The 17,430-nt window shown below is 34.3% G+C and overlaps 1 protein-coding gene across 3 annotated transcripts in view; it reads left to right on the top strand.

The window, feature by feature from the left end:
* The window catches only part of LOC105199551, an 87,318-nt gene extending 70,235 nt beyond the window's left edge, over window positions 1-17,083 (top strand). For all 3 annotated transcript variants that reach the window (XM_039449197.1, XM_039449198.1, XM_039449199.1), the window contains 17 exons: window positions 1,262-1,609; window positions 1,688-2,011; window positions 2,079-2,423; window positions 2,545-2,857; window positions 2,930-3,549; window positions 3,639-4,019; window positions 4,078-6,684; window positions 7,114-7,400; window positions 7,489-8,026; window positions 8,116-8,400; window positions 9,449-9,692; window positions 9,783-10,126; window positions 10,219-10,510; window positions 10,622-10,936; window positions 11,203-11,486; window positions 12,536-12,925; window positions 13,025-17,083. In XM_039449197.1, the coding sequence (XP_039305131.1) occupies window positions 1,262-1,609; window positions 1,688-2,011; window positions 2,079-2,423; window positions 2,545-2,857; window positions 2,930-3,549; window positions 3,639-4,019; window positions 4,078-6,684; window positions 7,114-7,400; window positions 7,489-8,026; window positions 8,116-8,400; window positions 9,449-9,692; window positions 9,783-10,126; window positions 10,219-10,510; window positions 10,622-10,936; window positions 11,203-11,486; window positions 12,536-12,925; window positions 13,025-13,060 (7,953 nt within the window). In that variant the 3' untranslated portion in view covers window positions 13,061-17,083. The remainder of the gene's footprint in view (window positions 1-1,261; window positions 1,610-1,687; window positions 2,012-2,078; window positions 2,424-2,544; window positions 2,858-2,929; window positions 3,550-3,638; window positions 4,020-4,077; window positions 6,685-7,113; window positions 7,401-7,488; window positions 8,027-8,115; window positions 8,401-9,448; window positions 9,693-9,782; window positions 10,127-10,218; window positions 10,511-10,621; window positions 10,937-11,202; window positions 11,487-12,535; window positions 12,926-13,024) is intronic.
* Window positions 17,084-17,430: the final 347 nt, after the last annotated feature.

Here is a 17,430-nt window from a genome sequence, read left to right on the forward strand (position 1 = left end):
TAAAAGAGTAACTATATAAGGAAGAAGTTATTGTAAGAAATTATTATGTAAGATATTACGCACGAAGAAAATATATTAAAAAGTATTAGGTAAAATTTTTTGTCAATTGTAAAAATTATTAATAAAATTTACAGTTTTATATCATTTTTCAAAAAGATTTGATATCACTAGTTTGCATCAAAAAATTATTTCAAATCAGACAAGGTTTTTCTTATAAATTTTTGTGTATTAAAAACGATGCTGCAAATTAAATTTTATCAGCATTTATTTCCAAAATAATTGAGAATTAACGTGTAAAAAACTTTTGACATTTTTGCATATTAATACAATGATATTTAAGATTTTTTTATGAAAAAAGATTAACATTATTTAGAAATTCTGATTAAATGTCATGAATGTATTGTTCATTCCCTATAAAATGCATTTTTTTATTTTAATGTCTTATTTTTTAGCCATGAAGTCATCATATGACTTCATCATCATAAGCAGAATATTTGCTATCTCAAAACAACCTACATTAAATTAAAAAGTAAGATATTGAAATAAAAAATACATTTTATAGTGGGTAAACAATACATGATTTTTTATAAGAATTTCAACATAATATTGACCTTTTTTATAAAAAATTTCAAATATCGCAAAAATCCATTTTTTGCATATTAAATTTCAATTATCTCTAAAACCAGTGCTGGTAAAAATTGACTTGCAGCATCATTTTTAGCATCAGAAAATCTGTTAACACCTTATCTGATTCAAAATAATTGAAAATTTTTGTTGTGAACTACTGTAGTCTTTATATCACGAAAATTTATTACAAAAGTGTAATTATGATATGTAGCTACTGTTTTTAAACCTTAATCTTTTCTTACACTTTTTTTCATACTATCAACACCAACGGAGATATTTCAAATAATTAATTTTTTAAACATACTACAAAAATTTGGCAATTATTTAGTTTAGTGGACACTACGCTGATGATCTTGACATATGTTAGAGGCAAGGATACTGATCAACTTCTTCTTATAAATTAATCGGCGGTTTCATACAGTTTTCAAGATATACTTAAATAAAATTTATTTTTGAAATTTTATTATTTTCATTATATAATACCATATGTATGATAAATAATGAATAAATAGGCATTTTACATCATATTTTACTAACTCTATTCTTGTGATTATGTGATTTTATTTACATTTTATAAACTAAATAATTGTCAAAATTTGTATTAGTCTATTAATTTTATTATTTCTTTCATAAGGTGATTGCAAATACAGCAACAGAGGAAAGGCATAGAAAATCTGGCTCAGAGACCGCAGCCGTCACTCTGGAAGCGTCCCCAACTTTGCGTACTGAAGTATTTAAAACGACTTACACATATTTAACTTTAAACACAGATCATCCGGATGTTAATGATGCCTTAGAAAGTAGTACGAAAGTCATAACAAACACGGTTACCGCGCCGCAACATTACCTAGATATGATTCTTGAGCCATCAGAAGCTCCGCGACCGGAAACTAATACATATCTCAGTACCAGAGTATTGGAAAAGACATTTATGGAAGATGGTCGAACGAAAATAGAGACTGTCAGCAACACGATTACTCAGGTAAGTTTTTCTTTTCACAAACTTTTATGTCAATAATTTTTCTCAATAGTGTGTTATTTTTTTTATCTTTATTTTTAGCTGATAGTGACAGAATCAGCACCTCCGCCACGACCAACCAGTGTTACAACTACCTTGACTGCCTTGGATAACACTGACGGTAGCGTAACGGATACGACTAAGACATATTATATCACGTACACGTATTTCAATACATTTTTGGAGAAAGGTAGTACGGTAGTTCGTACAAACGTAGCCACGTCGACTGATGTAGTATTGGAGAAAGTGCCAGTTCGAAAAACAACTATGAAAACCGCTCCAGTTAATCCTACACAAGAGCCTATACAGATTTTTGCTACTAAAACATATCTTACCACGTTTACTTACTTTACGACGTTACTGCAGGTATTTACAATACTTTTAATACAAGATATTTACGCCCTACATATATTTAAAATCTCTCTCTTATCAGGCTGGGCCAGATGGCGAAACGTCAACAACTGTAACGTCTCGTTCACATATCGTTGAAAATATCGTGACGGAGTCAATAGCCCCGAGTTTATTAGACGCTGGATATATGAACGCCCTGTTGACAACTGCGCATTATTCCGATTCAGTGAAAAATGTCGTCACGGGTTCGACGATTATCTTCTTCGACGAAGAGGATCCAATCGACTCAACCGCGACCTCAAATCTACCACAATCAACCTCTATTACGGAAATAAAGAAACACGAGAAAAGTCCCACAACTATAACGTCAACAAAGACAGAGGACGTTAATTTCGATATAAAACCAGCAGATTCAATTGATAAACAGGTATATTTTATTCATAACGTTTTTTCCGGTAACTAAAGAGAAGAAATTTTTTAACAATTGTCATAACAGAATATATCAAATTATGAAAACATTTTAAATAAAAATTGCATCTTTTACACAGGATAATAACAGTATTACGTTATCACAAAGTGATGGATCACAAAATAAACAACCAAATTCTCAATCTGGAGACGATGTTTCAGTTAGTAAACCTCTACTTAGTCTGGGTTCCTTAGGAATAAACAGTTTATCAGCTTTGGGACCAGTAATTACAGCGATGGCCGGATTATTGCAAGGAAAAACCGCTACTCGTAGAAACGACAGCGTACCTCTCGCAGATATGCAAGAAGTTACAACGCCACGATCACCGATCTACATACCTGTCGCAGAATTTGTTGACGGCGATATAGAAACTGCTGAAAGCCAACACATTGGTAAAGATTCTTTTTTACAATAATTATCAACATTTTATTTAACGCGTTTTGAATAATATATGACTTTTCTAGCTACTCATCTGGCAAATCTCAATCATAATTACATCGCTGATACGCGCCACAAGGTGACCAGCAGTCTTGCCGATGGTATACCGATATCCCCAGGTGAAATAATAACCGCAAACAGCGATGTTATTATAGGAAAACCGGGTAAAATGGCACCGAGACCGCCGCAGACATTTCTAAAAAATGAAGGGCACATTGGCATGAAACCACCACCGATACCGGTACCGAATATTCCGGTACATCCTGTATTAGAAGTTCTAGAGAACGATGATGATGTACAAACTCAACAAACTGCGCAAGATGAACAGGTGCAGATTCTACCGGCTCATCAAGTTTATGAAGAACATTTAAAAGTGCCGGTTTCCATTCCTCTCGATAAAAATCATCCGACAGCTTCCAAACAACCTCAAAAACTGCTTCCCGTTCAGGCATCACCGCCTAAGAGAATTGTATCAAAACAGGATATTCTGGAAAACGATCCCTTACTAAAGCCACCAAATAGACCAAACGTAGAACAGTACGCGAATCCTAATGTAAATCATAAAATTTTGGAGTGGAATTCGGATAAATATAGAAGACCTTGGAGCTCTAAAGATCCTTTAACACCACCTGCAACACTTGATGAAGTACATTCTACTTATATTAATTATATACATTTATTTGCAGAATATAATATCTACACTATAACATAAAAAATATTATGATTTATTTCAAGATTCATCCGGACAAACCGATTGAAAAACCACATTCGACTTCAGTTACATTATCTTTAGAAAAACAAAAACGACCACCATGGGCACAGAAAGATCCTTTATTTCCTGATGGTTCTATCATCATACAAAACTCAGAATCAAAACCAATTCCTACTGAGCCAATAGTTCACCAGGTTCCACATGTCATTGATAGATCAACGGGGCAACCTTTATTAGTCAATATTCAACCCAGTCAAGTAGCTAATGTCGTAATTCCTCAAGGTGGCACGCAAGCTCTAATTTTTGGAGATACTAACGAACCACATATAAGTGGTCAATATTTTGACGACCCATCACCTTATCCAGAACCTGAAGTTGGACCAGATTTTGTTGGTATTCAAAAGGTATGTATAATTTTAATATTAAAATTATTGCAGGTTTTTAATTGTTGTATATGTTTAGGCCGAAAATTTACCTCAATATTCAAACGAGAAGAATCCAGCTCATTACATGGTTCCTCCATCACCATCTACCAATTTTAAATCTTCATCGAAACCAAATTTCTCCAGTCGTCCGCACGCTATTTTATTGTCACCTGTACGTGGAAGACCGCAGGAAATTCCAGAGACTCCTATACTAAGACCTGATAAGAGACCATCAGAGATTCACTTGATTAAAAGACCCGACGGATTTGGAGGTTCTAGTCAAGTTCATACTGAAATTCTTGTACATCACAAGCCGGAAACAATAAACATTCGACCTCAGTCCGCGCCTCATTCGTCTGTCCATTCTCATGTACATTCCACTCATCAACCGCCAGTAAATGGTCATTTTTCGAATGGTCAAACTGCAGTAGAACAAGCTCCACCGAGGCGTGTAGAAGTTACTCCGACCGAAGTACCACATCGTTATATATTTCAAGGAAAACCAGATTCTGGAAATGAGATAACATTAAGCAATAACTGGAAATCCGATAAGAAGCCAATCAGATTCGCTTTAAATAATCGACCAAGACCGCGACCAAGGCCGACAACTAATCGTCCTTTAGATAGACACGTCTTCGTAGAACGACCTACTGGATATCCGTCAATTAGAAAACCAACGTATTCTGGACCACAGAGACCTCCGATGAAAACACACAATACTTTCATACCGCATCGCCCATCGATGAGTCCTCAAATCCATCATGAACCTACTCAGATATCGTCTAATCAATTCCCTGTTCAGATTGACAATCAGAACAAACCGTTGCACATTTATTCAGATAAGACTAATACAGGTAATACAGGTGCGCTGCCAAATTTTCAAACTGAACAGAATGATCATGTGCCCACTGGAGCAATAGAATATCACAATCCGTTATATCCAAATCCAATAGCAGAAGAAAACAAGCATTCTCAAGTATCCGCTACTAAAACACAACATGTATCGGCAGATCATCTTGAAAAATGGCAGATTAATACGCATACAGATCAGACGTTATTAGATTCTGATATCGGTGCTTCGGAATATATCAATTATTCGAATCATTATCATGGAAAAGGAAATAAAAATGAAACTAAGAGTCAAAATAAGAAAGACATGATAAATTCTCAAAGCATCAATCAAACTTTGAAATCACCAATTTTATATGGATCAGTTGTTTCAATTAATACAGTCGTGGGCAAGCCGCTAGAAGTTGAACAAGAACATGCTGTAAATTATGGAACAGCAAATGGAAAACCGTTATTACAAGGACCTTACAGTACCGAGCCATACAATATAAGACCTTACGAATTCCCCTTAGTACAAGGTAAGCCTTTTGGTGTTTACAATGGCTACGTGGATACAGTTATTCCTTATGGATACAAACAAAAAGAAAATAATAAACCTAATTATGAAATAGTTCACGGTATACCTGCTCCTCACAATGAAGATGCAAAACTAGTTACCAAGAAGACGCAAGGCGTACAAGTCACGACATTGAATTCACTCGAACACGATGATACTATTGATTTAAAGCCACCAGCAATTATATCTCAATTTGACGTTGAAATAAATAGGCCCGGCAGGCCGTTCTCTACACCGATTAGGCCTGACTTGAGGCCCAGTCTAACCAGAATCAAACCAGAGATATTAACGAAACCGCCAATTAAATTGGAAGTTAAACCAAATTATACTGTGAAACGTCCAGAGAACGTTAAACCAAATAATGCAGAAATTTTTGTCAATCAAACATTAAATCATGAGATAAATCACAATCTACAAAATTGGACTATAGACGTAGCGGTCCCAAATATTATAAAGTCTCAACAGAAGACATCAACTGAATATGATTTCCGGACTTCAGAAATTAGAATAACTGAGAATAAAAATAATACATCTCGTCTAAGTACGATAAGCAATAAACGTCCAAGTGTCGTTCGACCAGATCATGGAACATTCACAAGAATTCATCCGGAATATCCTCACATTCTGACAAAGCCGAAACCTCAAGTGCCAGAGCCAGTAATCGTTTCGAGCGGTACTGCAGGACTAGAAACGCATAGTAATTCAAACATTAAATTTTCCATGTCAGTCGATGCTATGGGCGAAACGTTGAATAGTAAAACACAAACTGAGCGGCCACCCAGCATGTTAGTCACAAAAAATAATCAATCTCAAAATAAAAAGAATGATGAAATCTTGGATATGGCATATCAGACAAACTTTGCTTCTTCAGAATCTCAAGGCAAACAAGACAATATCAAAGACCCGAACGTTCCCTCCAGAAACATGATGCCACCGCCTTTGAACGTAAGAGTCGGATTAAATCAATCAAAGAGAAAAGAACAAGAGGGACTTAAATCCTCGCCATCTCCTTCAAGTGATGTACTCGGATTGTCACCACCACCAATAGATATTACTACTACTCATAAGCCGGTAGAAAATAGATTTGCCTTAATAACAACCAATGAATCAGGTCTAAAGCCGCCAAAATATGTGCCTTTGAAAGAATCGACGACCGTCGCACCACCTAGCACGAACATGGTTCCACCAAGCCCAAAGCCATCATTCACAAGACCTTTTCTCGTAGAATTATTGTCACAGGTAAAATTAAAAAATTTTTTAATTTAAAAACTTTTTACTTTAATCGAGATAATATTTTTCGCAATAATTTCTTTACAGTTTTTGATATTGGCGGGGGGCGGGGAGATAGTAGAAATACGTACAAGCATCAAGTAAATAATTAAGTTGATTAGCAATTTAATTTTATGATATTATATTTGGATTCTTCTTTAGAGCTGTGTTTTAAGTTTGGCAAGTGCGGCGCGGAGTTTGGAGATAATCTTGTAAATGTTTATAAAATTCACTTTAAAAAAATTATTGAGCATTAAAAACTGCTTTTGACCGGTAATGCCGTATTCATTATCAATTTGTTCTTAAAAATTTTTAATTTGCAGTTCAATAGAAATTTTTAAAATTCACAACATATCTATCTTTAAAACCAAACACGCATAATTTAATATTTTATTTTAGGACATGGTACCACCACCACCGGTATTAACAACTACAAGGCCACTCGAGATCGCTACTGTGAGACCAGCTGTCGCGGTTTCTGGTTCTATACAGATAGCAACTGCTGTTGCGACTTCTCATATCCCAGTAATCCAGGATATTGAATCAAAAATCCCAATTATTCACGGCACCGTTGATTTACCAGTTGTAGTCGACGTCCCTGAAATTCTCAGACCTACGGAAACACGAATGACTGAACATGTTAGCATTTACACCGTGCGACCATTTGAAACAAGAACCGTATCTAGGTACAATTTTCTAAATTATTTAATAATCTTTGTTATCTACAAACATTTAACATTTATTAATATTTATTAATTGATTGTTGCATTTTAGAATCGCCGTTCAGTCAACATCGACGTTGTCCACAAATGTAATACCGACAAAGCTGCGATCACCTCAAGTGGATATTCAACCGAGCAGATCGTCGACAATTCATCGCGATCTGATGAAGACGTACGTTTTAGACATTCCACCAAATCCTGTTAAGCGACCTGAGCATCCGGTATTCTTAGAATCCAGCTACGAGAGCATCTTACCGTCGACAAGAGTGGAACTTACTGAGTCCTTAACATCCAATGTAGGAACAGAAAAAAAACAGTATTTGACGGTATCTAACGTCAAGACACAAAAACCACAAGTAATTGAATATAGTATCATGAATAAAACGGCGAATGAAGAGTCATCCGTGATTGTCACTAGAATCGATAGTTCGATCAGTAAAGTAACTAATACATTGATACCAACGTCGGGCAATAAAACGCGTTCCGAGACAAGCAAGTCGACTACACAGTTTACGAAGAACAATCTAAAAACAATCAGTCCTGTCGTCAAGAACCAATCCAACGCTACTATACATACAAAGCCAAAAGAGGTACAAGCGATTTGACATGAGTTTAGATAATTATCAGATATTTCTTAAGTATAGTTACAGTTACTGATTACATATATTAATGTTCATAGGTGACACGTTTCAAAACCTCAACAATAACGACAACTAAGACATCGGTGTTGGGTTCGCCGCCAACGACAAGGACACTTTTACTCACGCATACAATGACCACGACGACGGTCGAGACTGTAACGGAAACACTTCTGCGTCCGACAAGCGTAGTGTCCACAATAACTTCGACAATCTTGCAGCCGATTGTTACAAGGATGCCTTCAACATATGACAACGTAGCGGACAATGACTCCATATTTGTCGTGATGAGCGATCAGAAACCACCCGCACCCGGAGCAGAAGAGGTATTGCTTCATAAAATATAATACTATATTATGTATTAGGATGATGTGGGGTAAAGTGGGACACCATCAAAATTTCTATGTAATAGTGAGTTTAGAGCAAAACGAAAAACTGTCATCTGTTGCTTGTTATGACAGCTCATGTTTCAAGTAGCCATTGGAGTTTGTGTACAAACATTTTGTTGCTGTACGAGACCGATCTTAAAAGTTATTTTCATAAAGTTTTTTTTGTGTTCATAATACTCCTGATTTAAGCAAGTTTTTTAAGTATTCAACAAAGGAAAGTTATGTGCAGTTATCATTTTCGTATTATTTTTCTAAATAATAAAAAAATGTTGTAGAAACTTAATTTAGTTTCGGTAATGAATGATTGCGTGCAAATTAACGCTGTGGGATAAAGTGGTTTTTTCTCTTCTTTTTTTTTAAAGAATTAGTACAAATGAAGTGATTTTATTAATTGTTTCGAATGTTATTACTTATACACAGAGAAAATTTAATATTAAATATTACTATAATGTGACAGTAGCTGCGAACCATCAAAGAATTATAAGTTTAAATGCTATAGCCATTATAAAGAAAGGGAAGAATTTTATTGCTCTATTTTCAATTATTCATTATTTAGAAGTGTTGATTAAACTTAGAAGTTGATTTAAATTGGTTTTTATGGCTGTTTTGACTGAATTTCTTTGATGTCCCACTTTACCCCACCATTTTTATAAAATTTTTTTGTTTTTAAAAAATAGCTAAAAGTACAACTTAAAATCAAAACTTTGAAAATCCGCAATTATAGAAAATTAGTTGTTTTCGTCTTCTAGTGAAAGCAACCATTGATTGTTCAAAAATTCAATTTTTTGACACTTCTATGGAAACAAAAACCCGTCTCACTTTACCCAACATCGCCCTACAAATATTATTAATGTAATAAACAGAATGTCTCCCGTTAAGCGTGTTTCATTGGTAGATTTCTCATTTTTCTTTTGAGTTAATATTATCATTTTGATAATTATAAAGAACAATTTACACAGACGAACATATTTCGTTTGAATTTTAGGTGGAGGCCGAATATGGAGAGGAAGTATCTCGCGATGAGCAGGATCCCACGGGCAACGAAATCCACAGAGTATTATCCGGCGGAGTACTTGGTGCGCCGATAGCACCTCTTACACCAACTGCAAACCAATGCACACCAGAATGCAAATCATCAAAGTCTGAGATATGCGCCGAAATAGGATCCGAAATGAGATGTGTTTGTCGACCAGGATTCGCGAGAATGTTTCTAGATCGCCCTTGCAAACGTAAGTTCACAGATACATCTTGTCGAAATATTTTCATTTTGCGGATATGCTCGATTTAACATACTCGAGTTAATAAGTAATAATTTTTAGCGACCTACACATACACTCTACGCGTTGGTCTGGATCGTGTTGGTCATGAATTTGTGGCGTATGACACTGCCTTAAACGATTCTACATCGGCAACTTACAAACGTTTAATAGTTCCGACGAAGGATGCTTTGGATAGAACCTTAATGCAGAGTGACTTGAGAGATGTGTACAGAGGCCTCAAGATTGCAGGATTTATTCCGGATCCTACGAAAGTCGAATTTCACGTGCAACTAAGTGATAATGCTAACGAAACTAGATTAAAGGAAGTTCTTCGGAAATATTTAGTTGGAAACAACTATAGCTTAGGTGGCACAGAAGTGTTTGCTTCAAAGAACCTTGATTCGGTAAATTAAATTGTGATATAAATATACTGAAAAACTTCAAGGACGTTTTATCATTATTTATTTTTGGTATTTTGCGTTTTAATCTAATTTAGATCGAGGCGGTCGATTTTGACGAATGTGCTTCCAAGGAAGGCGGCCCACATCATGACTGTTCGCCTTACGCAGCATGCTTCAATTTACGAGGATCCTATCAATGTTCTTGTAAAGAAGGCTGGGCTGATTTATCAGAAAATCCAACGTATCCTGGAAGAGTATGCTCGCAAGCTCCACTAGGATGCGCTGGCTGCAATAATAAGGGTCATTGCATCACCAATTCTCTTGGACAAGAAGTATGCGAATGCTTCCCTTGGCACAGCGGTCAACGATGTCAAGTTAATCTTAAAGGTAAAGGAAGCATCTTTTGTGAAACATAATGCTTTTATAATTAAATCAAAACTAATATTACATAGGAAAAAAACGAAACTTTTAAATAATCGCATATCCGTATGTTTGCAGTTTTGTTGATAGCTCTAGTGACGACTGGCGCAATCCTGTTGGGACTTTTAGCCATCTGTATGGGAATGACATGCTTCCGACATCCAGGACGGAACCGAAAGACCGGCGATAGACGGGCCATGATTCCCGGAACAGGTTGTGATACCAGCAGCGAGGGTAGCGTCACTGACTTGGCGATACCTCATCACGTACCACACGTTTTGCCACCACCGCCGCAAATGATTGCTCCCTTGCCACCGAACAAACGACCAATTCGTAAGATCAGCGCAAAACCTCGTCATCCACCCAGAAAAGCAACTATGGTGCCTGTAGCTGGTACATTTCATTATATTATATCCATTTTTTATATCCATTTCTCACTTATTATATTTCAAACAATCTTTTCTATTTATATCGGCGTGCAGCTTTATGAATTTGAAAAGGTATAAAATCATACAATAAATATGCACTAAATTATGATCAATTATTAGGCATTTCTATTGTTTCTATTAAATCTTTTCCTTATTCAAGATTTTTGTAATATTTATATAAATACTAAATTTAATAAATTTATCCAGTAAATTTAATTAATATTTTTTCAGCGATACCAGTCAATGATGATCAGCGTGATCGTTCCTTGACAGTAATGATTCCACGCGCAAAATATCGATCGGCGCCGCAATCACCACAAAATTACAATAAAACCGTCATGAGTACGTTTGCCGCCGAGGAACACAAACTCATAAATTACCTTGACAATGGCGTAAACTCTCCTGCTAATAGAAAACAAAGTATATCTAGCACAAAGGACTGTAAGGAAGCTGATTTGCAAGGCGCAAGAAATCCGATAACACCTACGGGTGCTCTAGTGAGTGCCGGTTTTCAGGTACGGCTTGTTTTTTGTCACAAAGAAAAATCTAGGATATAATGTAGATTTAAGACCCTGATTTGTATATGTCATAGGCAAATAGCAATTTTAGGAAAATAGTATCTGACTAGGCAAATAGCATTTGCCTGGTCAAATAGCTTAGAATTAAAACACAAAATGCCTGCTTTAAAAACACAAAAATTATGTAATTTATTCTAACCTAACCTAACCTGGCAAATGCTATTTGCCTAGTCAGATACTATTTTCCTAAAATTGCTATTTGCCTGCGACATATACAACAAATTAAATGAAAAATGGGCCAAGATGATCATAGAAGGAGTGCTGAAATAATATTTCATATGCGATTTTCGCAAAAAGTTTCCAATTCATTCACATCGTACTATCACATAATTAAATTAAAAATCAATTTTAATAATACCGATGTTAGTATCTCTAAAATCACTCGTACCTCGAAGGAAGTGAAAAATCTGTTGCAAAAATTGTGGGATCTTTCGTACATTTTTACAGATGCTAGTTAGCATCGATACTATTAAAATTGATTTAATTATATGATAGTACAGTTCTCATTTCAAGATCTGTGTTTAAAACCGAAAGTACCAGCGCGCAGTTCGAATAAATTGAAAACTGTATGTAAAAATGTAAAATATTATGTGAAATATTATTTCAGCATCAAAATTTTGCTATGAAATAATAATTATGTTAAATGAATGTTAATTTCAAACGACGCTTATATTTAGTATCAAAATTATTAAATTGACCAGAAATTTAATTTTCGTGATATTACATTTCTGGGTTCTTCTTAAAAGCTGAATATTAAATCCGGCAAGTATACGGCGCGCATTTTGGGAAATCTTACATACATACACTTTACGTTTGTATGTAAACTCACTTAGAAAATTATTAAGCATTAAGATCTGCTTTCGACTGTTACTCAATCTCATTATTTAAATGTGTTAATAGTGTTGATACATTTTCTTGTCGTATAAAGATATCGTTTATATCTAGAAAATACATAAACAATATAATGAAATTTTAATTATCGACAGGTATCAGCAACGGTAATTCGTACCGTGGATGCTGAATCCACCTTGGCACGTTCATGCGGCGAGACCACTGTAGAACCAGCGACGAAGGTACTGAGGAGCGGTGATCTTCAAGTTGATTTCGACGCGACTCTGGCCCGTTCGTGCGGTGAAACAACCATACAAGCTCCGACGAAGCTTCTTAGATTGGATTTAGGCGAGGCTGGTTCTACTTTGGCGAGATCGTGCGGCGAAACGACGATCCAACCACCAACAAAAGTCGCCTCTGCCCGAAGAAACAGTGTTAAGGATACCAGGGATAGCGCCAGCGAGGGTCACACCATGGCTGAGCGTGATTTAGGCAGCACTTTGAGACTTCCGGCACAACATCCGCCATTATATAGTCCGGATAGGGTAAGCTAGTCGTACAAATTTATGTTCAAACATTTAACCCAACATTTCCTACTTTAAAACGTGCTATTTGAGTATTATTAATTAATACTTTTGATACAGACTAGTGATCGGGAATCCAACTTTGATTCGCTGTAGACGCTCAAACGAGAACGAGTCACGATGAGGAGATTGATTGCGGATGAAGCCGCTGGACGGTATTCACTGTAGATTTATGAATTATTGTATGACAAAATCTGTCGCTATCTAATCACGTGAAATAACATATTTCACTTCACAATAACTTGTTATTTATTTATCGCGATTGTCATGTTGTTTCTTTTCTATTTTTGTTATGTTATTTGCTAATGGTATTGAAAGTAAGTGTCCCAATTAGTGACAAAATTACCTCGTGAAAATAATGTAATAAATTGTCGATACATATATCATAATAAGTGCATAAAATTGATTTGACTAGATAATTTAGATATTTAAGATTCTGATAAAATTAAATTTTTTTTTATTTTATTAAAAATTCTTAATTTATTTATTATATTTTTATAAACAGAGTTTCTATACCATTTAGTAACACTTGATATTGAAATTGTTCTAATTTGTGATACATGCTGATCTATATCACTGATAAGTGATAGGCATTCAAACATTTTTGTTACTGACATGTAGTAAAAACAGGAACGTCTCTTTACTAATAAATAATGAATATTAATGGATACAAATTTTGAATTGTTATCCGTTTTGACACATTAAGTAGTTTTATTAAATATGAAAATAAAAGAAAGTAATCGTATCTTACTTAATACTCACTTAATACTTATGTGACAATTAATATATTTATATATATAGAAACTCTACCGACTATCACAAATTGGTAAAGAACTACGAGTATCCCTTACTGACTCTAATATGATAATTTATAGATTAGGAATTTCTATTAATTTTCAAAATTCTGAAAGGAAATATTGCTTTTTTTGAGGCTATTGCTATTAATGCTATTCCTTAATTTAATAATAAATGTTAAATTACATGTTTTTTTTTAAATAGAAACTTTTTTATTGTTTTTTAACATATTTGTTTTGATTGCTAGTAATATAGAAAAACACATTTTTGTATCAATTAATGACACGTACATGCACTAACTAAAAAAGGTATTTTGGGACATTTTCAGTTTATTTACAATGTTCATTCCTATTTACTTGAGGATGTTTACTTATTATTTACTTTTAGCTTAATAATAGCTAGAATCAACGAAGAAACTGTCGATTCAAATAATCATTTTCTCATAAGATATCAGTGAGCAATTGCTCGATTTGCCAACGTTGGCAGCATATTTGTAGCCATAATATTTTAGTATTTACAAAAGAGTTTAATTTCATTTAAAATTCGTTGTAATAAATAATATGTACAATTTTGAATATCAACGTATTATTTAAAATGAATATTGATCTATATTAATAGATTTATTAAGAAAAAAAGACACAATTTTTACTAATGGGACATTTACTTTACTTGTGTCGTGTATTTACTTATGACTTTATTACACCTAATTTCATAAAAATTAATGATGTTATTTTAAAAGAACTTTTCTAAATTCAATACTTGATTGGTATGTATAAATACTTCTCATATTAACAATCTGCGCGTAATTTCGTCTCAAGATAGAAGATAAGCTCGCGTGACTCAACCCCGTGCCAAAATACAACCAATGAAATAGGGAAGATGCGCGTGCGCGAAGAAGCTCGTGCTTTCCCTAACGTTTTCACGAAATCGAGCGACTCGTCGCTGCAGCTGATCGAAATATTAGATTATTTTATTGATTAAAGAATTTAAGTATAACAAATTCGAATTAATATCAAATCGAAAGATTATCAAGTTTAACACTAAAATATATCTTTTTATAGATAAACTTTTATAGAGTTAGATAAACATTGTAGATGTTTATGCAGATTTAAATTTGAAAAAAAATATTTCGATCGCCGCATCTTACCGTGCATGTGCAAGCATGGTGCAACAGTGTCATAAATAATGGATAGCGCCAAATCGTCGCGCTGACAGTATGACGAGATAGCTCGATGCTTATACCTATATTGATCACAAATGGAGAATATATTTTATTTTTATTGTTACTGTTTGTTTGTTTAGTTTATTCTCCGACAAGTCGTGTCATGTTGCCCGGCTTCGTTTCGAGGCTTATTTCGGAGCGATTTAATTTGCACTTGAGATCGATAATGAAGGTTGTTCTAGTATTTGCTCGAATGTAAATTGTATTATACTACAGAATATTTTTACGCTATATATGTCTACATTCTTTATAATATACTTGTATCAAATAAATGTTATTTTTTTTACGTATATTTAATCCCAATGATAACCTTGACGAAAATCAATTTAGCACTAAATTTATAAATTCATGATAAAAGATTGTTAAAAATATTGCATTTTAATATTTTACATTCGAGAGACATACTGTCTTCCAACTCATCTTGGATGAAGCCGCGGCAACGTCGCTACATATCAGATTCGAGAAAGAGCAAACGAGACGCGTTAAGCCTTATTATTGCACAATAAAGAGTACAGGCAACGGAAATAAGAAAAAACAACAGGCAATAGATTTCGCAACTTTTGATTTGATCACAGATATTTTTTGCAGCTTCTGATTGGTTGAAATCTCCTGTCTATTGTTATTCTCTGTTCTTATTGCCTTTGCTTTTCATTGCGCAGTAGGCTTTAAGTTCGCGATGTACGTACTGTTAACTAAATAAATAGCATAAGCGGAGGTGTACGAAGGACAGGTGTGTCACATGTTGAGATTCTTTCGAGTAAGTTCAGACTTAGTTGAAAGATAATTATTCTTAGATGGATTATATTCTGCCGGTTTAAAAAACGAAGATGCTCATATATCTTAAGTTTCGTTACTAACTTTTGTCCTCTTTACATCCAAAAATAAGCCTTTCCTTATACATATACAAAGTGTCCCAGATTTCGCGTCACATCCGTTAATAGTAGACTCCTGAGATCATTTTGAGACAAAAATCCTATAAATGTCAAAATTTCAGGTTTACAATAGTTTTTAAATGAGAAGAGTTTAAAATTGTTCAAATTAATTATCCGAAATTCGAGTGCTCAGATATAGCATATCGTATCATAAAAATGTATGTCAAATAATGAAAAATAAGTACCATATTTAGAAACACATTTATAATGTGCCACACCTAAACGCGCGAATTTCGACTGTTTGATTTGAGAACTTCAAATTCTCTTCATTTGAAAACGTTTATAGCTTCGACATTTCGATATTAGAATTTTCATCTCGAATTGATCTTTAAAATTTGCTATTAATGAGTGTCATGCAAAGTCTGGGACACCCTATACATATACATATACTCATAGATATACGTATAAATATAGATATATTACCCTATTGTACATATTGTCCACCGGAACCTTTTCTACGTAATGCTATTGTAATTTTGTACACTTAGCGCATGTATACTTATACGTACTTTTAATAAAAGTCAATAATATAACGGCATGTCTTAAACGTACCTGTTTGTTATACTCAAGAAATTATAATCAACTTAAATATGTAAACTGATCTAATTAACAATATTTTAACATACGAGATATACCTATTATTCGCGTTTTACATACTTCGCGTTGCACGTTCACTTGCGCGAGATACTACCGTGTCTCTTGATCATTATTGTAATCATGAGGTCCGTTATTAAGATTTCACTTACTACGTAAATTATCTGTTTTAATCAATTTTTGTCAAACTTTCATCTATTTGCATGAAGTTTAAAATTTTGTAACATATGTATAGAATAATTTAAAGAGATCTACCAAGTCCTCTGAATGTTATTAGAACGAAAATGGTCATAGATTAAAAGCATTAATGACAAATTTAAAAAAGAGAAAGTTATTTTAAGATAATGATATAAAAAGGCAGAGAATAAAAAGAGAAATAATGGCGTCATAAAAATTAGCTGAATGCTACATTATAAATTAATCTATAACCGTTGTGCGTAAAGAACTACCATTTATTATATATAAATAATATAAGCATTCATCGACATAAGTTACTAAAACGTTTCATATATTAAAACATTATGTAAATCCCGTAATATACTATTTATTCTTATAATAAAAATTTTTAACGTTGTACATATAAGTTTTGATGTCTCAACCTACTTACAGCCTACATACTCGTTGACGACGAGAGCATTTCCACGGCTCACCGTAAAATCGTAAACGGTGACTTGATTAATTTCCAATCAGCGGGTTTATTGTTTCGCAAATTCGATTATGGGCGCTGAACATTTATGGAAGTAATTTCGGACGTCCTTCGTAGCTCGCCCGTTGTGGCATTGAAACGGCCCGACAACCCTCGCTGGAAGAAAAAGCGGCGACGTGCGCCGGTTCGCGTTTCGTGATTCGTTGCGGGCCGCGACTAAAACATGAGCCTAATCCGCAAAACAAACCGATCCTCCGAATCCCATTCGAGATCCAAT

The sequence above is a fragment of the Solenopsis invicta genome, chromosome 5 (assembly GCF_016802725.1).
Source record: "Solenopsis invicta isolate M01_SB chromosome 5, UNIL_Sinv_3.0, whole genome shotgun sequence".
NCBI lineage: Eukaryota > Metazoa > Arthropoda > Insecta > Hymenoptera > Formicidae > Solenopsis > Solenopsis invicta.